The sequence below is a fragment of the Salvelinus fontinalis genome, chromosome 4, assembly GCF_029448725.1.
Source record: "Salvelinus fontinalis isolate EN_2023a chromosome 4, ASM2944872v1, whole genome shotgun sequence".
NCBI classification, from domain to species: Eukaryota; Metazoa; Chordata; class Actinopteri; order Salmoniformes; family Salmonidae; genus Salvelinus; species Salvelinus fontinalis.
Genome location: NC_074668.1, coordinates 305,001 through 332,500, shown reverse-complemented (window position 1 = coordinate 332,500; position 27,500 = coordinate 305,001). Strand labels below are relative to the sequence as shown.

Sequence of the window (27,500 nt, the reverse complement as noted above, 5' to 3'; positions counted from 1 at the left end):
GTGCAGGTGGCTGCCTTAATTGATATCCACATCTTCGGCGCCCGGGGAACAGTGGGTTAACTGCCTTGCTCAGGGGCAGAACGACAGATTCATAACTTGTCAGCTCAGGGATTCGATTAAGAAACCTTCCGGTTACTGGCCCAACGCTCTAGCCACTAGGCTAACTCCCACCCTTCAGTGGAGCTGAAGGGTGGGACTAATAACAACAAGATAACTCATGTAAAATATACTAGGTCTGTAAAATGTATCTTGGTTCAGAACTTTGTGAAACAGCACTGTTAAAAATAAATGGGAAACAGAAACTGGATATTGTTCAGAAATAGATGAGAGGGGTTAAGGGTCGCGGAAGGATAGGAGTAAAAACAAACAAAATATAACTATTATAAAATATACTATGTCCGTAAAATGATAAGCGATGTATAAGCAGGAAGTAGAAGCCAAAGTCCTGTTGTTCATTAGTTTACCTCAATTAGGGGAATGGTGGTACGGTTAGTGGAAAACAATGAAGGAAAATATATTTTTGGACATCCCTACTCCATTCAAGGGTTTTTCTATATTTTTTTTACTATTTTCTACATTGTGAATAAAAGTGAAGAATTCAAACTATGAAATAACACATATGAAATCATGTAGCAACAAAAAAAAGTATTTTCTCTGTATATATCAATGATGTCGCTCTTGCTGCGGGTGATTGCTTGATCCACCTCTACGCAGACGACACCATTCTGTATACTGCTGGCCCTTCCTTGGACACTGTGTTAACAAACCTCCAAACGAGCTTCAATGCCATACAACACTCCTTCCGTGGCCTCCAACTACTACGCTAGTAAAACTAAATGCATGCTTTTTAACCGATCGCTGCCCACACCCGCCCGCCCGACTAGCATCACTACTCTGGACGGTTCTGACTTGGAATATGTGGACACCTACAAATACCTAGGTGTCTGGCTAGACTTTAGTGATGTCATTTACAAAATAGCCTCCAACACTCTACTCAGAAAACTGGATGCAGTCTATCACAGTGCCATCCGTTTTGTCACCAAAGTCCCATTTTATACCACCCACCACTGCGACCTGTATGCTCTCGTTGGCTGGTCCTCGCTACATACTCGTCGCCAGACCCATTGGCTCCAGGTCATCTATAAGTCTTTGCTAGGTAAAGCCCAAGCTCACCATAGCAACACCATCCCGTAGCACGCGCTGCAGCAGGTATATCTCACTGGTCATCCCCAAAGCCAACACCTACTTTGGCCACCTTTCCTTCCAGTTCTCTGCTGCCAATGACTGGAACGAATTCAAAAATCGCTGAAGTTTGAGACATATATCTCCCTCACTAACTTTAAGCATCAGCTGTCTGAGAAGCTTACCGATCGCTGCAGCTGTACACAGCCCATCTGTAAATAGCCCATCCAACTACCTACCTCATCCCCATATTGTTTTTATTAACTTTTTTTTGCTCTTTTGCACACCAGTATTTCTACTTGTATATCATCATCTGCACATCTATCCCTCCAGTGTTAATTTGCTAAATTGTAATTACTTCGCTACTATTGGCCTATTTATTGCCTTACCTCCTTACGCCATTTGCACACACTGGATATAGATTTTTCTATTGTGTTATTGACTGTACTTTTGTTTATCCCATGTGTAACTAACTCTGTGTTGTTGTTTTTTGTCGCACTGCTTTGGCCAGGTCGCCGTTGTAAATGAGAACTTGTTCTCAACTGGCCTACCTGGTTAAATAACTGTGAAATAAAAATTTAAAATAAAATCTGTGCCCCGACACAAACCTGTCTCTGAGCTCTACGGACAATTCCTTCGACCTCATGGCTTGGTTTTTGCTCTGACATGCACTGTCAACTGTGGGACCTTATATAGACAGGTGTGTGCCTTTCCAAATCATGTCCAATCAATTTGAATTTACCACAGGTGGACTCCCAAGTTGTAGAAACATCTCAAGGATGATCAATGGAAACAGGGTGCACCTGAGCTCAATTTCGAGTCTCATAGCAAAGGGTCTGAATACTTATGTAAATAGGGTATTTCTTTTTTTATGTATGTACTGTATATACACTACCATTGAAACGTTTGGGATCACTTAGAAATGTCCTTGTTTTTGAAAGAAAAGTACATTTTTTGTCCATTAAAATAACATCAAGTGATCAGAAATACAGTGAAGACATTGTTAATGTTGTAAATGACTATTGTAGCTGGAAACGGCTGTTTTTAATGTAATATCTACATAGGCGTACAGAGGCCCATTATCAGCAACCATCACTCCTGTGTTCCAATGGCACGTTGTGTTAGCTAATCCAAATTTTAAAAGGCTAATTGATCATTAGATAATCATTTTGCAAATATGTTAGCACAGCTGAAAACTGTTGTGCTCATTAAAGAAGCAATAAAACTGTCCTTCTTTAGAATAGTTGAGTATCTATCGCATCAGCATTTGTGAGTTCGATTACAGGCTAAAAATGGCCAGAAACAAAGAACTTTCTTCTGTAACTTGTCAGTCTATTCTTGTTCTGAGAAATGAAGGCTATTCCATGCGAGAAATTGCCAAGAAACTGAAGATCTCTTACAACGCTGTGTACAGTCGTGGCCAAATGTTTTGAGAATGACACAAATATTAATTTTCACAAAGTCTGCTGCCTCAGTTTGTATGATGGCAATTTGCATATACTCCAGAATGTTATCAGATGAATTGCAATTAATTGCAAAGTCCCTCTTTGCCATGCAAATGAACTGAATCCCCCAAAAACATTTCCACTGCATTTCAGCCCTGCCACAATAGGACCAACTGACATCATGTCAGTGATTCTCTCATTAACACAGGTGTGAGTGTTGACGAGGACAAGGCTGGAGATCACTCTGTCATGCTGATTGAGTTTGAATAACAGACTGGAAGCTTCAAAAGGAGGGTGGTGCTTGGAATCATTGTTCTTCCTCTGTCAACCATGGTTACCTGCAAGGAAACACGTGCTGTCATCATTGCTTTGCACAAAAAGGGCTTCACAGGGCTTCACAGGCAAGGATATTGCTGCTAGTAAGATTGCACCTAAATCAACCATTTATCGAATCATCAAGAACTTCAAGGAGAGCGGTTCAATTGTTGTGAAGAAGGCTTCAGGACACCCAAGAAAGTCCAGCAAGCGCCTGGACTGTCTCTTAAAGTTGATTCAGCTGCGGGATCGGGGCACCACCAGTACAGAGCTTGCTCAGGAATGGCAGCAGGCAGGTGTGAGTGCATCTGCACGCACAGTGAGGCGAAGACTTTTGGAGGATGGCCTGGTGTCAGGAAGGGCAGCAAAGAAGACACTTCTCTCCAGGAAAAGCATCAGGGACAGACTGATATTCTGCAAAAGGTACAGGGATTGGACTGCTGAGGACTGGGGTAAAGTCATATTCTCTGATGAATCCCCTTTCAGATTGTTTGGGGCATCCGGAAAAAAGCTTGTCCGGAGAAGACAAGGTGAGCGCTACCATCAGTCCTGTGTCATTCCAACAGTAAAGCATCCTGAGACCATTCATGTGTGGGGTTGCTTCTCAGCCAAGGAAGTGGGCTCACTCACAATTTTGCCTAAGAACACAGCCATGAATAAAGAATGGTGTCTAGTTTGAGAAACAGATGCCTCACAAGTCCTCAACTGGCAGCTTCATTAAATAGTACCCGCAAAACACCAGTCTCAACGTCAACAGTGAAGATGCTGGCCTTCTAGGCAGAGTTCCTCTGTCCAGTCTCAACGTCAACAGTGAAGATGCTGGCCTTCTAGGCAGAGTTCCTCTGTCCAGTGTCTGTGTTCTTTTTCCCATTTTAATATTTTATTTTCATTGGTCAGTCTGAGATATGGTCCTGAAGAAAAATATCAAAATAATAATAATTTTAAAACACCTCTGGTATAGAAGTATTACACCTCAGAGTCAAGGAAATGCAGTCAGCAAGTGTTCAGCATATGTGCAAACTCCTTCAAGACTGTTGGAAAAGCATTCCTTATGAAGCTGGTTGAGAGAAGGCCAAGCGTGTGCAAAGCTGTCATCAAGGCAAAGGGTGGATACATTGAAGAATCTCAAATCTAAAATATATTTTGATTTGTTACTACATGATTCCATATGATATGTGTTATTTCATAGTTTTGATGTCTTCACTATTATTCTACAATGTAGAAAATAGTAAAAAAAATATTTAAAAAAACCTTGAATGAGTAGGTGTGTCCAAACTTTTGAATGGTACTGTATATTTACCGAAAAATATGCGGGGGATTGGAAATGATGCAGACAATTACATTGATGGAATCTACAATCTATCTGCAATATTCAAGTTGATCTAACTAGTTGATCCCTAAAGAAAAATATAAAAATAATAATTTAAAACCACCTCTGGTAAATTAGTATTACACCATACTAGGTTATTGGATCTTAATTTAAACCCATACATTTCACAATATTGACAAACTATTATAATAATCCTGAAATGCATAACTTCCTGTAGAGCAGCGTTTCCCTCCACCCGAGCACCGCCAGCCGCTCCACTTACACCCAATTAAAAAGGTCAACTAATGAGCAAGCCCTTGATAAGTTGAATCAGGTGTGTTAACTGGGATAGGGAAAGAATGTACATAGATCTTAACCTTAACCTAGAACTCTAACCCCCCCCCCAAAAGAAGGTGCTCGGAGACGTGGGCCCCCCCATGGAGAGGGATCCGTCCACCCCAGGCAGAGGGATCCGTCCAGCCCAGAGAGAGGGATCCGTCCACCCCAGGCAGAGGGATCCGTCCAGCCCAGGGAGAGGGATCCGTCCCGCCCAGGGAGAGGGATCCGTCCCGCCCAGGGAGAGGGATCCGTCCAGCCCAGGGAGAGGGATCCGTCCAGCCCAGGGAGAGGGATCCGTCCAGCCCATGGAGAGGGATCCGTCCACCCCAGGGAGAGGGATCCGTCCAGCCCAGGGAGAGGGATCCGTCCAGCCCAGGGAGAGGGATCCGTCCCGCCCAGGGAGAGGGATCCGTCCAGCCCATGGAGAGGGATCCGTCCACCCCATGGAGAGGGATCCGTCCAGCCCAGGGAGAGGGATCCGTTCAGCCCAGGGAGAGGGATCCGTCCAGCCCAGGGAGAGGGATCCGTCCAGCCCAGGGAGAAGGATCCGTCCAGCTCAGGCAGAGGGATCCGTCCAGCCCAGGGAGAGGGATCCGTCCCGCCCAGGGAGAGGGATCCGTCCCGCCCAGGGAGAGGGATCCGTCCTGCCCAGGGAGAGGGATCCGTCCCGCCCAGGGAGAGGGATCCGTCCCGCCCAGGCAGAGGGATCCGTCCAGCCCAGGGAGAGGGATCCGTCCAGCCCAGGGAGAGGGATCCGTCCAGCCCAGGGAGAGGGATCCGTCCAGCCCAGGGAGAGGGATCCGTCCAGCCCAGGGAGAGGGATCCGTCCCGCCCAGGCAGAGGGATCCGTCCAGCCCAGGGAGAGGGATCCGTCCAGCCCAGGCAAAGGGATCCGTCCAGCCCAGGGAGAGGGATCCGTCCTGCCCAGGGAGAGGGATCCGTCCTGCCCAGGGAGAGGGATCCGTCCAGCCCAGGGAGAGGGATCCGTCCAGCCCAGGGAGAGGGATCCGTCCAGCCCAGGGAGAGGGATCCGTCCAGCCCAGGGAGAGGGATCCGTCCAGCCCAGGGAGAGGGATCCGTCCAGCCCAGGGAGAGGGATCCGTCCACCGCAGGGAGAGGGATCCATCCAGCCCAGGCAGAGGGATCCGTCCAGCCCAGGGAGAGGGATCCGTCCAGCCCAGGGAGAGGGATCCGTCCCGCCCAGGGAGAAGGATCCGTCTTCCCTCAGGCCCTCTTACTGATCTACATGTCACATCTGACCCCTGCCAGCCTATAGTAGCCAGGGGGACAGGAAGGGGGGTAGCAGGGGTACTGTGCAGAGCAGGAGGGTGGTACACGGTCTGACATTTCAGAAGTTTACAGCCTCCAGGGAAGTGGGAGGGAGGACAAAGCTGCTTATTAAGTCAGAATGAAAGAAGATGTCGGTTGGTTTGTTCTTCGGAGGGGGAGAAGGAGTAGGTGACAGATGGAGGGTATCTGCATGGCCCTGGGGAATCCACCAGTAGTCAATATGCATCTCTGACTTTTCAAGGAGGGGGGCTTTTCTTCCTGCTCTTCAAATCATGGATGTTCATTGACTTGACTGAGGAGAGCTCTATTGCTAATTTAAAATAAAATGGCTTCCAAAGAATCTCCAGCACACGGATATTCTAGATCCCTGTTTAAATGACCTGTCCTGCCCCATGTTGTCCTCCTAGCTCCTCCTAGTTTCCGTTTACCTCGGCCAGGGGTACGATGCCCTGGATGTCTCTCTGGCTGATGTAGAGGTGGGAGACGGCCTCTGCCTGCGTGCCTGTGGAGGGATACTCGATCTGCCACTGGATGGTCTGGGTAGACTGTAGGTTGATGATGTTGTCCATCTCAAACTCCACCTGCATCACCTCGTAAAAGGAGCCCTCCAACCTGTATGGAGGCATCAAGCAGAACATCAGGCAAGAGGCTCTCCATAAACAAAAACATACAAGATCTCCAAAAGATGTTGCATAATTCTTACTTTATTCAAATGTTATTTTATTTTCACTGCATCGGGATAGCATAAACATATGTGTTGGCTTAACAGCCACAGATATGTATGGTTGTCTACAGAATCTATGGTCTTGTGAGACAGATGCTGATATACAGCAGTCCTTTGACTTTTTTCCACGTGTTGTTGTGTTGCAGCCTGAATTTAAAATGGATTAAATTGAGATTGTGTGTCACTGATCTACACACAATACCCCATAATGTCAAAGTGGAATGTTTGAAATAAAACAAAATGAAAAGCTGCATGTCTTTGGTCAATAATTAGTCCACCCCTTTGTTATGGCGAGCCTTAATAAGTTCAGGAGTAAAAATGCAACAAATCACATAATAAGTTGCATGGACTCACTCTTTGTGCAATAATAGTGGTTAACATCTCTGTACCCCACACATACAAGTATACAAGTATGTGTAAGGTCCCTCAATTGAGTAATGCATTTTTAACACAGATTCAATCACAAAGACCAGTGGGGTTTTCCAATGCCTCGCAAAGAAGACCCATTGTTAGATGTGTAAAAATAAAAAAAATTAAAGCAGATGCTAATATCCCTTTGAGCATGGTGAAGTTATTAATTACATTTGGATGGTCAATCAATACACCCAGTCACTACAAAGATACAAGTGTCCTTCCTAACTCAGTTGCCGGAGAGGAAGGAAACCGCTCAGGGGTTTCACCATTTTTTTTATTTTTTATTTTTATTTCACCTTTATTTAACCAGGTAGGCTAGTTGAGAACAAGTTCTCATTTGCAACTACGACCTGGCCAAGATAAAGCATAGCAGTGTGAACAGACAACAACACAGAGTTACACATGGAGTAAACAATAAACCAATCAATAACATGGTAGGAAAAAGAGAATCTATATACAATGTGTGCAAAAGGCATGAGGTAGGCAATAAATCGAATAATTACAATTTAGCAGATTAACACTGGAGTGATAAATCATCAGATGATCATGTGCAAGAAGAGATACTGGTGTGCAAGAGAGCAGAAAAGTAAATAAATAAAAGCAGTATGGGGGTGAGGTAGGTAAATTGGGTGGGTAGTTTACAGATGGACTATGTACAGCTGCAGCGATCGGTTAGCTGCTCGGATAGCAGATTTTTAAAGTTGTTGAGGGAGATAAAAGTCTCCAACTTCAGAGATTTTTGCAATTCGTTCCAGTCGCAGGCAGCAGAGAACTGGAAGGAAAGGCGTCCAAATTAGGTTTTGGCTTTAGGGATGATCAGTGAGATACACCTGCTGGAGCGCGTGCTACGGGTGGGTGTAGCCATCGTGACCAGTGAACTGAGATAAGGCGGCACTTTACCTAGCATAGCCTTGTAGATGACCTGGAGCCAGTGGGTCTGACGACGAACATGTAGCGAGGGCCAGCCGACTAGGGCATACAGGTCGCAGTGGTGGGTCGTATAAGCTGCTTTAGTAACAAAACGGATGGCACTGTGATAAACTGCATCCAGTTTGCTAAGTAGAGTATTGGAAGCTATTTTGTAGATGACATCGCCGAAGTCGAGGATCGGTAGGATAGTCAGCTCTACTAGGGTAAGTTTGGCGGCGTGAGTGAAGGAGGCCTTGTTCCGGAATAGAAAGCCGACTCTAGATTTGATTTTGGATTGGAGATGTTTGATATGAGTCTGGAAGGAGAGTTTGCAGTCTAGCCAGACACCTAGGTACTTATAGATGTCCACATATTCTAGGTCGGAACCGTCCAGGGTGGTGATGCTAGTCGGGCGTGCGGGTGCAGGCAGCGAACGGTTGAAAAGCATGCATTTGGTTTTACTAGCATTTAAGAGCAGTTGGAGGCCACGGAAGGAGTGTTGTATGGCATTGAAGCTCATTTGGAGGTTAGATAGCACAGTGTCCAGGGAAGGGCCGGAAGTATACAGAATGGTGTCGTCTGCGTAGAGGTGGATCAGGGAATCGCCCGCAGCAAGAGCAACATCATTGATGTATACAGAGAAAAGAGTCGGCCCGAGAATTGAACCCTGTGGTACCCCCATAGAGACTGCCAGAGGACCGGACAACATGCCCTCCGATTTGACACACTCAACTCTGTCTGCAAAGTAGTTGGTGAACCAGGCAAGGCAGTCATTAGAAAAACCGAGGCCAATTATGATTTTAAAACAGTTACAGAGTTTAATGGTTGTGATAGGAGAACACTGAGGATGGATCAACAACATTGTAGATACTCCACAATACTAACCTAAATGACAGAGTGAAAAGAAGGAAGCCTGTACATAATACAATATTCCAAAACATGCATCTAGTTTGCAATAAGGTACTTTTTGTGATACTGCAAAAATGTGGCAAAGACATACACTTCATGAATACAAAGCATTATGTTTGGTGCAAATCCAATACAACACATTACTGAGTACCACTCTTCATATTTTCAAGCATGGTGGTGGCTGCATCATGTTATGGCTATGCTTGGCATAGGCAAGGACTATGGAGTTTAGGATGAAATTAAACAAAATATAGCTAAGCACAGGCAAAATCCTAGAGGAAAACCTGGTTCAGTCTTCTTTCCACCAGACACTAGGAGACACATAGACCTTTCAGCAGGACAATAACCTAAAACACAAGACCAAATATACACTGGATTTGCTTACCAAGAAGACATTGAATGTTCCTGAGTGGCCGAGAAACAGTTTTGACTTAAATCGGCTTGAAAATCTATGGCAAGACTTGAAAATGACTTTCTTGCAATGATCAACAACAAACTTGACAGAGGTTGAAGAATTAAAACAATTTGAATGGGCAAATATTGTACAAGCCAGGTGTGCAAAGCTCTTAGAGACTTACCCAGAAAGACCCACAGTTATAACCGCTGCCAAAGGTGATTCTAATATGTATTGACTCAGGGGGGTTGAATATCTTATCTAATCAAGATATATTAGGGCTTTTTTGTTCATTACATTGTTATAATTGTTAAAATGTTTCCTCCAATTTGACATTGAGTATTTTATGTAGATCGTTGACCAGAAATGACAATTAAATCCATTTTAATCCCACTTTGTAACACAACAAAATGAGGGAAAAGTCAAGGGGTGTGAAGGCAGTGTAGTTGTCTGTCTATTAACCTACTGAATAGACCTAATTAGCTTCTTCAGGCTGCAGGGTGAATATTGAAAAAACTGGAAAATATGTGCACATTTTCAAACGGCCTCTTAAGAAATTTTTTATTTTACAATATGCATATATTTACTACTGTTGGATAGATAACAGTCTATAGTTTCTAAAAAGGTTTGAATTATTTCTCTAAGTCGAACAGAAATATTTTTACAGCCATTTTCCCAGCCGAATTGAGATTTCCAAAATGCGATGTGTCTCTTTAAGACCTTGTCTATAAAAGGTCATTACACTTAGGACCGTAGAAACACGTCATACGCCTTCATCAGGGTGTAATGCGGAAGTGAGAATTGAAAGGAGTCGAATATCTCGTCCATGGACTGAATACCACACCTTCTTGTGAGACCTGCGCAGTTAAAAAAAAATTCCGGGCGCGAAGCAGAATTTGGTCTCGGCTACTGGAAGAAGGTTCGATAACGGTGAATATGATCTCTGACTTCGATATTATTTGATACATGTCACAAAATCATCCTAAAGTATGTTTTTTCAATATACTTTAATTATATTATTGCAATTTATTCTGGACTTTAGACGTGATGTTTTGGAAGAATGTTTTGAAGACAGAAATTTTAGCGCCGCATAGCCGTGGTGCTTGCTAACCAAAGAGGGAAATATTTCGTTCTGGAACCCAACTAAAGACTGTACTGGACATTGGACCCCGTTACAACATTCTGATGGAATATCAACAAAGATAAGGACCCAATTTGGGATGCTTTTTCAGATATCTGTCGAACTGTTGTATGCTAACTGTGCTAACTGTGCTAGGCTAGCGCTTGACTAGAATCAATGCTGCCTTATGCTAGCTTATGTTGTTAGCTAATATAACGATATATTGTGTTTTCGCTGTAAAACACTTCAAAAATCGGAAATATTGGCTTTATTCACACGATATCTGTCTTTCATTAGCTATCCACCATATGTTTTTCTGAAATGTTTTATGAGGTGTAATTAGTAGTCGACGTTGGTGTATGTATTTTCTCTGGCTACTCCCGTCTGGATTCAGGCTGTAGCTATGTGGTAGCATTTATGGTAGCATCAATGTAAAACTGATTTATAGCTAAAATATGCACTTTTTATGAACAAAACATAGATTTATTGTGTAACATGTTATATGACTGTCATCTGAGGTAGTTTTTTCTGGGTTCTTTAGGTTGGTTTTAGTTTATTTCGGTTGGCTTGTGCATGCTACTTGAATCATAATTCATACATCATAATCATATTCATACGTGTCTGTCCACTTTTGTATTTGGTGGTGAGCTAACATAAATATATGTGGTGTTTTCTCTGTAAAACATTTAAAAAATCGGACATGTTGGCCTGATTGACAAGATGTTTATCTTTCAAATGCTGTATTGGACTTGTTAATGTGTGAAAGTTAAATATTTAAAAAAAATAGATTTTGAATTTCGCGCCCTGCAGCTGTTGTCATTTTCGTTCCGACGTCGGGCTTGCAGCCCAAACAGGTTTTAAGAAGACGTGCTTACAGGGCAGTTTGGTTGGCGTAAGCTGGCGAGTTGGATAAATGACCAGTGAGTTAGAATTACAGTCGTCACTGTGCCTTTTCTGCCAACTCAAGAGGTACAAATTGAATACGGTAATCACCCCATCCTAAATGAAAACTTTCTAGGTCGGAATGAGCTGATGATCCACACCCCTCTATAAAAACGGGATATAGTGTGATTATGAGGTACGATAAAACTACAATTGACCTTACTCTTCTCGTACTTTACAAGTAGATTCATATTATAATAATAATATATTCCGCCGCTTTTATCCACAGCAACGTACAGTCAGGCGTGCATCCATATTTGTATAGGTAGCCTCCAACGGGAATGAAAACCACCTCTACCAGCTGAGCCACAGGAGCGCAAATATTTTATTATCTACTTTGATTTAGCTGGTTGATCTGAGACGCTGTAAACGGAGCACAGCAAACTATTTGTTACGATCACGTCCCACAAAGTCGTCATGTAAATTAACGGGGATAAAAAGGAATGATGGCTCACACACCAGTGTGTCAGGCTTCTACTTTTGACCAGGGCCCATAGTGCCCTACTTTTGACCAGGGCCCATAGTGCCCTACTTTTGACCAGGGCCCATAGTGCCCTACTTTGACCAGGGCCCATAGTGCCCTACTTTTGACCAGGGCCCGTAACGCACTACTTTTGACCAGGGCCCATAGTACACTACTTATGACCAGGGCCCGTAGTGCCCTACTTTTGACCAGAGCCCGTAACGCACTACTTTTGACCAGGGCCCATAGTATAATACTTTTGACCAGGGCCCGTAACGCACTACTTTTGACCAGGGCCCGTAACGCACTACTTTTGACCAGGGCCCGTAACGCACTACTTTTGACCAGGGCCCATAGTATAATACTTTTGACCAGGGCCCGTATCACACTACTTTTAACCAGGGCCCATAGTACAATACTTATGACCAGGGCCCGTAGTGCCCTACTTTTGACCAGAGCCCGTAACGCACTACTTTTGACCAGGGCCCATAGTATAATACTTTTGACCAGGGCCCGTAACGCACTACTTTTGACCAGGGCCCGTAACGCACTACTTTTGACCAGGGCCCGTAACGCACTACTTTTGACCAGGGCCCATAGTATAATACTTTTGACCAGGGCCCGTATCACACTACTTTTAACCAGGGCCCATAGTACAATACTTTTGACCAGGGCCTGCAACGCACTACTTTTGACAAGGGCCCGTAACACACTACTTTTGACCAGGGCCCATAGTATAATACGTTTGACCAGGGCCCGTAACGCACTACTTTTGACCATGGCCCATAGTACAATACTTTTGACCAGGGCCCGTAACACACTACTTTTGACCAGGGCCCATAGTACAATACTTTTGACCATGGCCCGTATCACACTACTTTTAACCAGGGCCCATAGTACAATACTTTTGACCAGGGCCTGCAACGCACTACTTTTGACCAGGGCCCGTAACGCACTACTTTTGACCAGGGCCCATAGTATAATACGTTTGACCAGGGCCCGTAACACACTACTTTTGACCAGGGCCCGTAACACACTACTTTTGACCAGGACCCATAGTACAATACTTTTGACCAGGGCCCGTAACGCACTACTTTTGACCAGGGCCCGTAACGCACTACTTTTGACCAGGGCCCGTAACACACTACTTTTGATCAGGGACCATAGTACACTACTTATGACCAGGACCCATAGTACAATACTTTTGACCAGGGCCTGCAACGCACTACTTTTGACCATGACCCATAGTACAATACTTTTGACCAGGGCCCGTAACGCACTACTTTTGACCAGGGCCCATAGTACACTACTTATGACCAGGGCCCATAGTATAATACGTTTGACCAGGGCCCGTAGTACACTACTTATGACCAGGGCCCATAGTATAATACGTTTGACCAGGGCCCATAGTATAATACGTTTGACCAGGGCCCGTAACACACTACTTTTGACCAGGGCCCATAGTATAATACGTTTGACCAGGGCCCATAGTACAATACTTTTGACCAGGGCCCGTAACGCACTACTTTTGACCAGGGCCGTAACGCACTACTTTTGACCAGGGCCCGTAACACACTACTTTTGACCAGGGCCCATAGTATAATACGTTTGACCAGGGCCCGTAACGCACTACTTTTGACCAGGGCCCATAGTATAATACGTTTGACCAGGGCCCGTAACACGCTACTTTTGACCAGGGCCCATAGTATAATACGTTTGACCAGGGCCCATAGTACAATACTTTTGACCAGGGCCCGTAACGCACTACTTTTGACCAGGGCCCGTAACGCACTACTTTTGACCAGGGCCCATAGTATAATACGTTTGACCAGGGCCCATAGTATAATACGTTTGACCAGGGCCCGTAACACACTACTTTTGACCAGGGCCCATAGTACAATACGTTTGACCAGGGCCCGTAACGCACTACTTTTGACCAGGGCCCGTAACGCACTACTTTTGACCAGGGCCCATAGTATAATACGTTTGACCAGGGCCCATAGTACAATACTTTTGACCAGGGCCCGTAACGCACTACTTTTGACCAGGGCCCGTAACACACTACTTTTGACCAGGGCCCGTAGTATAATACGTTTGACCAGGGCCCGTAACGCACTACTTTTGACCATGGCCCGTAATGCACTACTTTTGACCAGGGCCCATAGTACACTACTTTTGACCATGGCCCGTAATGCACTACTTTTGACCAGGGCCCATAGTACACTACTTTTGACCAGGGCCCATAGTACAATACTTTTGACCAGGGCCCATAGTACAATACTTTTGACCAGGGCCCGTAACACACTACTTTTGACCAGGGCCCGTAGTGAACTTCAGGGAATAGGGTGTCATTTGAGACACATGCTCTGACTGGCTTCAGAGGCTGGAAAATGAACAAAGCAGCCTCAAATTGATGCGGGAGGCATTTTCAATACCCAACACAGATATGATTCACGGCCACGCACCTCCGATCCTTGTGTTCTGATCTCTGACCCATCACAGCTGGTTTTCTCCAACCCTGTGTGCAGCGTTTCATTACCTCTCCCTGGAGGGCGCTGATGGATGTCAGAGCTACCTGACCTGTCCTCCTTCAAATGAATTTAGCCACAAGTAAATGAATGAATGAGGGAAACAAGACACCCCCTCACAAACTGTTCTGATACAGTAAATGCTAGCTAGGATGTGCTGTGGCTGGAGGAGATATAGAGACAGACATAGAGAGAGACAGAGTGAGATAGAAAGATATAGAATATCAGAGAGAGAGAAATGCTGGAGAGAGAGAGAGAGGGAATCAGAGAGAGAGAGATGTTGAGAGAGAGATGTTGGAGAGAGAGACAGAGAGAGGGAGAGAGAATCAGAGAGAGAGAAAATGAGAGAGGTGTGGAGAAAGCAGAAGTTGTACAAGAGGGAAAGTGTCCCTCCTGAAGACATAATGTGAACTCCTGACCCTCCTGGATGAGGCACAGCCTGCTGGATTCAGCCTGTCTTTGGCACTGCGAATAGTACTGTACTGTGGGGGAGCAATGCTGGGGTTAAGGAAGTAAGGAATGAATACAGATGAGGGTGCGGGAGGGGGGCAGAGACATGAGAGAGAGAGGTCAGGGTATCTATGGCAGTGTTACGACTGGTATGCGGTGACTATGGCCACATATTTGTACAACTGGTGTGTGTATGCCAAGTGCCCTTTTGGGTGGTTGTAAATGTACAGTACCAGTCAAAAGTTTGGACACACCTAACTCATTCAAGGGTTTTTCTTTATTTTTACTATTTTCTACATTGTAGTGAAGACTTCAAAACTATGAAATAACACACATGGAATCATGTAGTAACCCAAAAAGTGTTAAACAAATCAAAATATATTTTATATTTGCGATTCTTCAAAGTAGCCACCCTTTGCCTGACAGCTTTGTACACTCTTGGCATCATCTCAATCAGCTTCATGAGTTGGTCACCTGGAATGCATTTCAATTAACAGGTGAGCCTAGTTAAAAGTTAATTTGTGGAATTTCTTCCCTTAATGCGTATGAGCCAATTAGTTACCGGTATGTTGCGACAAGGTAGGGGTGGTATTCAGAAGATAGCCCTATTTGGTAAAATAACATATTGTGGCAAGAACAGCTCAAATTAGCAAAGAGAAACGACAGTCCATCATTACTTTAAGACATGAAGGTCAGTCAATGCAGAACATTTCAAGAACTTTGAGAGTTCAGTCGCAAAAACCATCAAGCGCTGTAATGAAACTGGCTCTCATGAGGACCGAAACAGGAAAGGAAGACACCGAGTTACCTCTGCTGCAGAAGATAAGGTCATTAGAGTTAACTGCACCTCAGATTGCAGCCCAAATAAATGCTTCACAGAGTTCAAGTAACAGACACATCTCAACATCAACTGTTCAGAGGAGACTGCGTGAATCAGGCCTTCATGGTCGAATTGCTGCAAAGAAACCACTACTAAAGGACACCAATAATAAGAAGAGACTTGCTTGGGCCAAGAAACATGAGCGATAGACATTAGACTGGTGGAAATCTGTCCTTTCTTCTGGTGATTCCAAATTTTAGATTTTTGGTTCCAACCGCCATGTCTTTGTGAGGCGCAGAGTAGGTGAACAGATGATCTCCACATGTGTGGTTCCCACCGTGAAGCATGGAGGAGGTGTGATAGTGCTTTGCTGGTGACACTGTCTGTGATTTATTTAGAATTCAAGGCACACTTAACCAGCATGTCTACCACAGAATTCTGCAGCGATACGCCATCCCATCTGGTTTGCGCTTAGTGGGACTATCATTTGATTTTCGACAGGACAATGACCAAAAACACACCTCCAGGCTGTGTAAGGGCTATTTGACCAAGGAGAGTGATGGAGTGCTGCATTAGATGACCTGGCCTCCACAACCATCTGACCTAAACCCAACTGAGATGGTTTGGGATGAGTTGGACCGCAGAGTGAAAGGAAAGCAGCCAACAAGTGCTCAGCATATGTGGGAACTCCTTCAAGACTGTTGGAAAATCATTCCAGGAGAAGCTGGTTGAGAGAATGCCAAGAGTGTGCAAAGCTGTCATCAAGGCAAAGCGTGGCAACTTTGAAGAATCTAAAATGTGATTTTGTTTCAGACTTTTTTGGTTCCTACATGATTCTATGTGTTATTTCATCGTTTTGATGTCTTCACTAGTATTCTACAATGCAGAAAATAGTAAAAATAAAGAAAAAACCTTTGATTGAGTACGTGTGTCCAAACCTTTGACTGGTTCTCTATATATATTTTTTTATACAGTTTTTTTCATTGTTGTTCTGAACCCACTGCCCCCAAGTCGTTGTGATATCGTCAAGTTTGCCCCTCCCCACACACCCTGTACAGAGATTGCGAGCCCCCGGGAACCATGCAAGTCTTGAGATTCGGTCACCGATTGAGTGTGTGTAGCTAGCTACCTTGTACTGCCACATTAGCATAACATTTGATTAACACTTGATAACACTTGATCGTCATCAATATTCGGTCTGGTTGGTTAATACACACAGCAGAGAGGAGCAGCTGCATCAACAACCCTCGCTCCGACCCAACTCCAACCCTTCCTCAGTCAGCAGCAGCAACACAGGTAGTCTAGAGTCTAGCTAACCAACATATATAAAAAATATTCAGACAAGCCACTAGCCAGCCAGCGAGCCATATATCTTCAGTTAGAAGATGCTGAATATTACATTATGAAGTTATTTTGTTAGAGCATTGAAGATAAATCACAATCAGCTGATAGCACACCCTCTTTTCCCATGTCAATCATGTGTTTAGGAGGCACTGAGGTAACTAGCTTTCCTCACAGTTTGTGATGAGTGAGAAATAAGGAGGCCTATGCTAAAAAAAAAACAGAGGTAGTTGGTATGTTATGAAGTTTTAAATATAAATTATGAAAGTCTGTTTTTTTGGGGGGGTGGGGGTCTATGCATGTGTGTGTGTGTGTGTGTGTGTGTGTGTGTGTGTGTGTGTGTGTGTGTGTGTGTGTGTGTGTGAGAGAGAGAGAGTTTGTGTGTGTAGCATGGTGTCATACTATGCCTCAGTAGGATGGGATTAGTGGGATGATCATTCATTGAGCCACGACTCAAACGGCTGTTAGAGCGTAACCGTTCTCTTTCAACGGGCCGTGCGAGGGTGGAAACCAATTTAGTGTGTGTGAGAGCGAGAGCGAGAGAGGACGTGTAGTGGAGGGAGAGTAGCATATAATACTGTTTATCAGGGATCATCAACCAGATTCAGCCACAGGACGATTTCTTTTCTTGAGCGGATGGTCAGGGGGCTGGAACATAATTACAAACCATTTGTGAACTGAAAATTTACCGCAAGAAGCCCAAACGCATATAATATTTCCTAATATTTTCAATATAATTTCAAACTTTACATTGGTATGGATCACACACTGTACTGTATGTCTCTCTATTATGCGTGGGAATAGTTTGGAACAGATTTCCAAAATCGAAATCACTTGGAGCTGATTTGCTCGTATTTTTACAGTCTTTTATGTCCAACAATAAAATAATTGTTTTAATTATTATAATTAAAGAAACATTTGCTCAGAAAACTTAGGGGGCCAAATAAAATTACCCACGGCCCAAATTCGGCCAGTGGACCGCCAGTTGGGGAACCCTGCTTTATGGTGTAAGAAGATTAGTAAACCGGTGGCAGATTTAGAGAGGAGAAAAGACAGGAAAAAAGTGATTTAGTAAAGGCTGGATAATACTTTGGCTGATTAGAGCAGTTGTTGAGACGTGAAACCCAGAGTGGAGTGATGATTCATGGGATTTAAGTCGAGGAATGGAGTGCGGTATCAAGTAACACTAAGGCACAAGGCTCCATTCTCCTGACACTTAGAGGCCCAGCGCACTAAAGTCTTTACCCATGAGGCCGTAGGGTTGGAGACAGGGGTATAGAGGGTGCAGGTGGTGTAGATCCCTCCCTTCAGTAGCAGCTCAGTCATCGTCTCCGGGGTAGAGGTGCTAGCCGCCACACTAAGCCATGCTAACCCTGCCGCCGCTCTGTTTCCGGGCCCTGAACCCTTCCTGCTATACCGAGTCTTCATGCGGAGATACATTCAGTCCCACGAGAAACCCTTCACCTTTCTCCAAACGGGGCTATATAAAGGTTGAGGAGTCAAGCCTCCGTCCGGCTGTACTGTCGATACGAGGTGATGGGATCAAGGTGATGTAGGATTGATGAGAGTATGGAGGGAAAAAGGAAGTTGTCTATGTTGCTAATAAACACACACACACACACACACACACACACACACACACACACACACACACACACACACACACACACACACACACACACATTCACTTAACCGGATGAGTATTGTTTACACGTACACACACATACACACTATGCCTGCGGTGCCATTCAATAGTCCTCTCACCTTTCTTTACACTGAGCATGAGCGTGTGGCCGGTGCGTCAGCCTCAGGGCGACTAATATTACGGCACCATTCAGGTGTGTCTCCTAGTCCTAGGTAATAATCATTTGTCATTAGTGCTTAAAGTATCTGCTCCAGTGTGGGTGGTGGAGGAAGTGGACTGGGGAAGGAGGAGAGGAAGAGGATGGAGGAGATGAGGAGGAGAACAGGAGAAGACGGAGAGGAAGAGGAGAGGAGGAGGAGGTGGGTGGGGGCTGGAGGTGAGGAAAAGGAGGGAGGAGAGGAGGAGGATGACTGAAGAAGGAGGAGAGGAAGAGGAGAGGAGGAGGTATATGGGGGAAGGAGGTGAGGAAGAGGAGGGAGGGAGGAGAGGAGGTGGATGGGGGAAGGAGGTGAGGAAGAGGAGGGAGGGAGGAGAGGAGGTGGATGGGGGAAGGAGGTGAGGGAGAGGAGGGAGGAGAGGAGGATGTGGATGGGGGAAGGAGGAGAGGAAGAGGAGAGGAGGAGGAGGTGGATGGGGAAGGAGGTGAGGAAGAGGAGGAGGACAGGAGAAGGAGGAGAGGAAGAGGAGAGGAGGAGGAGGAGGATGGGGGAAGGAGGTGAGGATGAAGGGGTACTGCTTCTCCTTTGCAGTTGAATTAATTAGACATCATTGATTTCTGCCATTCTGCACCTCTGAGAGGAGACTGGAGTATTTATTTTATGTCAGAAGGCATAAAATGGGTAGACGAGACCTCAGAGCCATTTATCACATGGGCTTGTTGTTTAACCTTTGGAGAGAAAGTCATATTTCAAAGTTGGAACCTAAAAATCAGCAGCACACATACACACAAAATAGAAAGGGATGGCTTGGTGTAATCACTGGACCTTAAAAAGCAATGCGTCACTTCTGACAGGTTCATTCAGGTATGGGCCGATTCGTCCGATGTGACAAGCCCTTCTTCAGGAAGTTTGTCCAAGTTGTCCTCCAAGATGGAATAAAGGCATTTATTTATCTTTCTTTCTTTCTTTCTTTCTTTCTTTCTTTCTGCGTGTCCGAATACCCGTACTAGCATTCTAAATAGTTGGCTGATTGGGTATGCAGAAATATAGTAGGCCTAAATATCAGCATGTCATACAGATTTTGGCTTTTCATCTAGTAGAATTCGCTGCACGCTACTGAGGAAGATTAATCGTCTTTCCAGACGCAGGTTTGTTTGACAACAGCTGATAATCAAGATAATGTGACTCACTGTACCGTAATCAAGATCATGTGATTGTGCATTAGGGGCGGCAGGTAGCCTAGTGGTTAGAGCGTTGGGCCAGTAACTGAAAAGTAGATAGAATCCCTGAGCTGACAAGGTAAAAATCTGTCATTTTGCCCCTGAACAAGGCAGTTAACCCACTGTTCCCCGGTAGGCCATCATTGTAAAATAAGAATTTGTTCTTCACTGACTTGCGGTCAGTTAAAGGTAAAGGTAAAAAAAAAATGCAAAAATTAAATGATGCATTCTCAGTAGGGCCTAGTACTGTATGTTGTTTTACATTTGTTCCTTACTGCATTCGTTTACACTGTAGCGTAGTTCTAAATGGGACGTGGTTTGATTAGTACACAGTATATTGTAAGTAGTAGGCAAGACAGACTACCGACACGACCACAGATATCTGTACGCTTTTGAATTGCAAAACGGGATGTCCTTAAAAGGTAGTAATGACATGGTTTTCAGAATGTTTAGCATTATGAAATACCATGGAAACCCGTATTTAATGGCACCATACTTACTAAAATTACATAAAGTCTCCTAATCATACTATTTAGAACGTACCGTTTAGTATAAATCAAATCAAATGTTATTGGTCACATACACATATTTAGCAAATGTTATTTCAGGATCTAACTGTATGCAGTGAGCAACACATAGGAACATACTAGGCTCATCCATACAAACACAACCAACGTAGAGTGGATGCAAGGGGACGTTTGAGTGGCTTTTAGTCAACTTCTAATGGCAATTACAGTGACCTAATCATCACTGTTGCAATGACAAGAGAAAGGCAGTGAAGGACAGAAAAGAGGAAGTTGTGGAGGACGTATCAGGATGCCCTGTGTGAGAGGAGACTGAGGTATCATCTGAGTTCAACCACTGGTTAAGCAGTTGTTTTATCAACCAAATCTTTTAGAACAGGGGGGGAGTGAGCAAATAAGGCGAGATAGAGAGAGAGAAGGAGAGAAAGAAAATTCCCTTGTTCCAGACAGTGATAACCCAAGACAGCACTGAAACCTCTCCTAAACCACACAAACACGCACACACATTCATACTGACACACACACACACACACATCAGCACACACAAGGAGCGTTATCTCCAGCCCACAACAGTTACCACAGTGACAGCCGCCTGGGCGACCAGAACAGTAGGGCACTTGTGCAGTGGGGTTGAGTGGCATGCCTTATCTGTGAGGAAGCCACAATAGGATTGGGTTCTAAAGCGATAGAGCAGCAGCCTCTAGACTGAAGAAAGACACAGCCTCCTGACTGGACTGGAGGACAGAGCCTACTGACTGGACTGGAGAAGGACAGAGCCTACTGACTGGACTGGAGAAGGACAGAGCCTACTGACTGGACTGGAGGTCACAGCCTATTGACTGGACTGGAGAAAGACAGAGCCTATTGACTGGACTGGAGGACACAGCCTACTGACTGGACTGGAGAAGGACAGAGCCTACTGACTGGACTAGAGAAGCACAGAGCCTACTGACTGGACTGGAGAAGGACAGAGCCTACTGACTGGACTAGAGAAGGACAGAGCCTACTGACTGGACTAGAGAAGGACAGAGTCTACTGACTGGACTGGAGAAGGACAGAGCCTACTGACTGGACTGGAGGTCACAGCCTATTGACTGGACTGGAGAAAGACAGAGCCTCCTGACTGGACTGGAGAAGGACAGAGCCTCCTGACTGGACTGGAGGACACAGCCTACTGACTGGACTGGAGAAAGACACAGCCTCCTGACTGGACTGGAGGTCACAGCCTATTGACTGGACTGGAGAAAGACAGAGCCTACTGACTGGACTGGAGGTCACAGCCTACTGACTGTACTGGAGAAAGACAGAGCCTACTGACTGGACTGGAGGTCACAGCCTACTGACTGGACTGGAGAAGGACAGAGCCTACTGACTGGACTAGAGAAGGACAGAGCCTACTGACTGGACTAGAGAAGGACAGAGCCTACTGACTGGACTAGAGAAGGACAGAGTCTACTGACTGGACTAGAGAAGGACAGAGCCTCCTGACTGGACTGGAGGACACAGCCTACTGACTGGACTGGAGAAAGACACAGCCTACTGACTGGACTGGAGAAAGACACAGCCTCCTGACTGGACTGGAGGTCACAGCCTACTGACTGGACTGGAGAAGGACAGAGCCTACTGACTGGACTGGAGAAGGACAGAGCCTACTGACTGGACTAGAGAAGGACAGAGCCACCTGACTGGACTAGAGGACACAGCCTACTGACTGGACTGGAGAAAGACACAGCCTCCTGACTGGACTGGAGGTCACAGCCTACTGACTGGACTGGAGAAGGACAGAGCCTCCTGACTGGACTAGAGAAGGACAGAGCCTACTGACTGGACTAGAGAAGGACAGAGTCTACTGACTGGACTGGAGAAGAACAGGGCCTACTGACTGGACTGGAGAAGGACAGAGCCTACTGACTGGACTGGAGAAGGACAGCCTATTGACTGGACTGGAGAAGGACACAGCCTACTGACTGGACTGGAGAAGGACAGAGCCTACTGACTGGACTAGAGAAGGACAGAGCCTACTGACTGGACTGGAGAAGGACAGAGCCTACTGACTGGACTGGAGGTCACAGCCTATTGACTGGACTGGAGAAGGACAGAGCCTCCTGACTGGACTGGAGGTCACAGCCTATTGACTGGACTGGAGAAGGACAGAGCCTCCTGACTGGACTAGAGAAGGACAGAGCCTATTGACTGAACTGGAGAAGGACAGAGCCTCCTGACTGGACTAGAGAAGGACAGAGCCTACTGACTGGACTGGAGAAAGACAGAGCCTCCTGACTGGACTAGAGAAGGACAGAGCCTCCTGACTGGACTAGAGAAGGACAGAGCCTCCTGACTGGACTAGAGAAGGACAGAGCCTACTGACTGGACTGGAGAAGGACAGAGCCTCCTGACTGGACTAGAGAAGGACAGAGCCTACTGACTGGACTGGAGAAGGACAGAGCCTCCTGACTGGACTAGAGAAGGACAGAGCCTACTGACTGGACTAGAGAAGCACAGAGTCTACTGACTGGACTAGAGAAGGACAGAGTCTACTGACTGGACTAGAGAAGGACAGAGTCTACTGACTGGACTAGAGAAGGGCAGAGCCTACTGACTGGACTGGAGAAGGACAGAGCCTACTGACTGGACTGGAGAAGGACAGCCTATTGACTGGACTAGAGAAGGACAGAGTCTACTGACTGGACTGGAGAAGGACAGAGTCTACTGACTGGACTGGAGAAGGACAGGCCGTCTGACCTCTCAGGCTCACTGAAGACAACCTGTACAGCCTTTTGTCTGTCTGATTCAGAGCCTCTCAGGCTGCGTGAGTTTACACAGGCAGCTCAATTCCCATCTTTTTTTATCACTCATCGGTATTCTGACCAATCAGATCAGCTCTTGTGTCCAACTAATTGGGCAAAATATCAGAATTGGTCTGCGTGTGTAAATGCAGCCTAAGTCACTTACAGAAGTAAATGACAGTGGGCCATGAGTACATTCATAACACACTGCTGCAGCGATCCAACCTTCTATAGGTTTATAGATCCATGATAAATTCTTAGAAACAGTGGAAGTATTTAGTACTTAAGTCTGTTTCCAAAGTGGCACCCTGTGCACTGCACTATGTCCACTACAGCGCCTTCAGAAAGTATTCAGACCCCCCCCCCCCTTGACTTATTCCACATTATGTTGTGTTACAGCCCGAATTCAAAATGGATTAAATATTTATTTATTTTTCCGTTATTTTACCAGGCAAGTTGACTGAGAACACGTTCTCATTTACAGCAACGACCCGGGGGAACAGTTACAGGGGGGAGGAGGGGGATGAAAGAGCTAATTGTAAGCTGGGGATATATTTTAGTTCTCACCAATCTATACACTACACCCCATAATGACAAAGTGAAAACATGGTGCTGTTGTTTGCAAATTGATTGAAAATGAGAAACAGAATTATCTATTTGACTTAGGTATTCACATCCCTGAGTCAATTCATGTTACAATCACCTTTGGCAGAGATTACAGCTGTGGGTCTCTAAGAGCTTTGAACACTTGGATTGTACAATATTTGCACAATATTAAAACAAATATTCTTCAAGCTCTGTCAAGTTGGTTGTTGATCATTGCTAGACAGTTATTGTTAAGTCTTGGCATAGATTTCCAAAACTGTAATGAGGCCACTCAGGAACATTCAATGATGCCTTGGTAAGCAACACCGTTGTCTATTTGGCCTTGTGTTTTAGGTTATTGTCGTACTGAAAGGTGAATTCATCCCCCAGTGTCTACTAATAGATGCCCTTCTTTGCAAGACATTGAGAAACCGTTGTCTTTGAGGTTCCATCTGTGTTTAAAATGCACTGCTCGACTGAGGGACCTTACAGATAATTGTGTGGAGTACAGAGGTAGTCATTGAAATGTTCAACACTATTATTACACACACAGAGAGTCCATGCCACTTATTATATAACTTGTTAAACACATTTTTAATCCTGAACTTATTTAGGATTGCCGTAACAAAGGGGTTGAATACTTATTGACTCAAGACATTTCAGCTTTTCATTTTTTATTAATTTGTAAAAAAAAATAAACATAATTACACTTTGACATTATGGGGTATTGTTTGTAAGCCAGTGACACAAGATATATTTAATCCATTTTAAAATCAGGCTGTTACACAACAACATTTTGAAAAAGTCAAAGGGTGTGAATACTTTCTGAAGGCACTGTAGGGAACAGAATGATATTTCAGACATTGTGGAGGGAAGGCAGAGGGAAGGCAGAGGGAAGGCAGAGGGAAGACAGAGGGAAGACAGAGGGAAGGCAGAGGGAAGACAGAGGGAAGACAGAGGGAAGGCAGAGGGAAGACAGAGGGAAGACAGAGGGAAGACAGAGGGAAGACAGAGGGAAGACAGAGGGAAGACAGAGGGAAGACAGAGGGAAGACAGAGGGAAGGCAGAGGGAAGACAGAGGGAAGGCAGAGGGAAGGCAGAGGGAAGGCAGAGGGAAGGCAGAGGGAAGACAGAGGGAAGACAGAGGGAAGGCAGAGGGAAGGCAGAGGGAAGACAGAGGGAAGACAGAGGGAAGGCAGAGGGAAGACAGAGGGAAGGCAGAGGGAAGACAGAGGGAAGACAGAGGGAAGACAGAGGGAAGACAGAGGGAAGACAGAGGGAAGACAGAGGGAAGACAGAGGGAAGACAGAGGGAAGACAGAGGGAAGACAGAGGGAAGACAGAGGGAAGGCAGAGGGAAGACAGAGGGAAGACAGAGGGAAGACAGAGGGAAGACAGAGGGAAGGCAGAGGGAAGGCAGAGGGAAGGCAGAGGGAAGACAGAGGGAAGACAGAGGGAAGGCAGAGGGAAGACAGAGGGAAGACAGAGGGAAGACAGAGGGAAGACAGAGGGAAGGCAGAGGGAAGGCAGAGGGAAGACAGAGGGAAGACAGAGGGAAGACAGAGGGAAGGCAGAGGGAAGACAGAGGGAAGGCAGAGGGAAGACAGAGGGAAGACAGAGGGAAGGCAGAGGGAAGGCAGAGGGAAGACAGAGGGAAGGCAGAGGGAAGACAGAGGGAAGACAGAGGGAAGGCAGAGGGAAGACAGAGGGAAGACAGAGGGAAGACAGAGGGAAGACAGAGGGAAGACAGAGGGAAGACAGAGGGAAGGCAGAGGGAAGACAGAGGGAAGGCAGAGGGAAGACAGAGGGAAGACAGAGGGAAGACAGAGGGAAGACAGAGGGAAGACAGAGGGAAGACAGAGGGAAGACAGAGGGAAGACAGAGGGAAGGCAGAGGGAAGGCAGAGGGAAGGCAGAGGGAAGGCAGAGGGAAGGCAGAGGGAAGGCAGAGGGAAGGCAGAGGGAAGGCAGAGGGAAGGCAGAGGGAAGGCAGAGGGAAGACAGAGGGAAGGCAGAGGGAAGGCAGAGGGAAGGCAGAGGGAAGGCAGAGGGAAGGCAGAGGGAAGGCAGAGGGAAGGCAGAACAGAGAGTGTTTTTCTCTCTTCAGTACTGACCCTGGGGTTGTGCTACTTACTTTAAAACACCTCATTCCCCAGACAGCATCAAACAACATGAACAATACACACACACATACCAAAACACACACTCAAACGCTGAAGTACACAACACAACGATTAAATACACACACAGCGATTAAATACACACACAGCGATGATTCTCATACAGGCACACACACACATGCAGGCAAACAAACACACACAGTGATTAAACGCACACTATAATTATCACACACAAACACACACACACAACCATGTCGGTAGAGGAGACACTATCTTATCCAAACATACTGCTGAAAACTCAGAGAGAGGATTTCAAAGGGCAAAGCCCCACGGAGGAGGAGAGGTGGAGGAGGGAGGGACGGACGGACGGACGGAGGAGGAGAGGGACGGAGGACAAGAGGAACAGAGGAGGAGAGATGGAGGACAGAGGTGGAGAGGAGGAGGTGAGGAACGGAGGAGAAGAGGTGGAGGTGAGGAACGGAGGAGGAGAGGTGGAGGAGGGACGGAGGAGGAGAAGAATGATGGAGGAGAGGTGGAGGAGGGACGGAGGAGGAGAGGTGGAGGACGGAGGGATGGAATCGGCAGAGGAGAGGTGGAGGAGGGACGGAGGAGGAGAAGAATGGAGAAGGAGAGGGACGGAGGAGGAGAGGTGGAGGAGGGAGGGACGGAGGAGGAGGAGAGGTGGAGGAGGAGAGGTGAAGGAGGGATGGACGGAGGAGGAGAGGTGGAGGAGGAGAGGTAGAGGAGGGAGGAACGGAGGAGGAGAGGTGGAGGAGGGAGGGATGGAGGAGAGGTGGAGGACGAGATATGGAGGAGGGAGGGATGGAGGAGGAGGGAGGGACAGAGGAGGTGGAGGGGGGAGGGATGGAGGAGAGGTGGAGGACGAGATGTGGAGGAGGGAGGGATGGAGGAGGAGGGAGGGACAGAGGAGGTGGAGAGGTGGAGGGAGGGACGGAGGAGGAGAGGTGGAGGACGAGATATGGAGGCGGGAGGGATGGAGGAGGAGGAGAAGCGGAGGAGGGAGGGACAGAGGAGGTGGAGAGGTGGAGGGAGGGACGGAGGAGGAGAGGTGGAGGACGAGATGTGGAGGAGGGAGGGATGGAGGAGGAGGGAGGGAAATCCCCCGGGACCTGGAGTGTCAGGGAAAAAAGAAGAGAGGAAATGTTTTCTCTCCTCTGCTCATAGGAAGTTGTCACTCTCCTTGCAGCCGCCACAGGTATCTGCTTGACATGGAGGCGTCTGTGGGAAACAGGACTCCTGCGCCGCTCCCCACTCCCGACAGCCATCAAACATACGTAGGCTGCAGCCGAGCGGCAGGCGGCAGGCGAGCCAGGCCAGGCATGACCGAGGAGGATGAGCAACTGTCACAGAACCGACCACCGACCTTTACGACTGCACACCGCCTCGCTCGTCACACCGAGTGGGCCCCGTCTGGCGTCACGCCAACCGACCCTGTCAGTTCGGTTTAAGACACCACCCTCGAGGCCATCACTCTGAACCTTATCATACGAGGCTGCAACGCCTCGGTACCACAGCAACTCACTCCACGTCTGCGCCGCTCGGCAGTCAA

General features: G+C 46.3%; 1 protein-coding gene across 1 annotated transcript in view; it reads right to left on the bottom strand.

Moving 5' to 3' along the window:
• si:dkey-215k6.1 (transmembrane protein 132C) overlaps positions 1-27,500 on the bottom strand; it is a 371,736-nt gene that overhangs the window by 135,625 nt on the left and 208,611 nt on the right. The window contains exon 5 of the mRNA XM_055918399.1: positions 6,309-6,492. Within this exon, the coding sequence (XP_055774374.1) occupies positions 6,309-6,492 (184 nt within the window). The remainder of the gene's footprint in view (positions 1-6,308; positions 6,493-27,500) is intronic.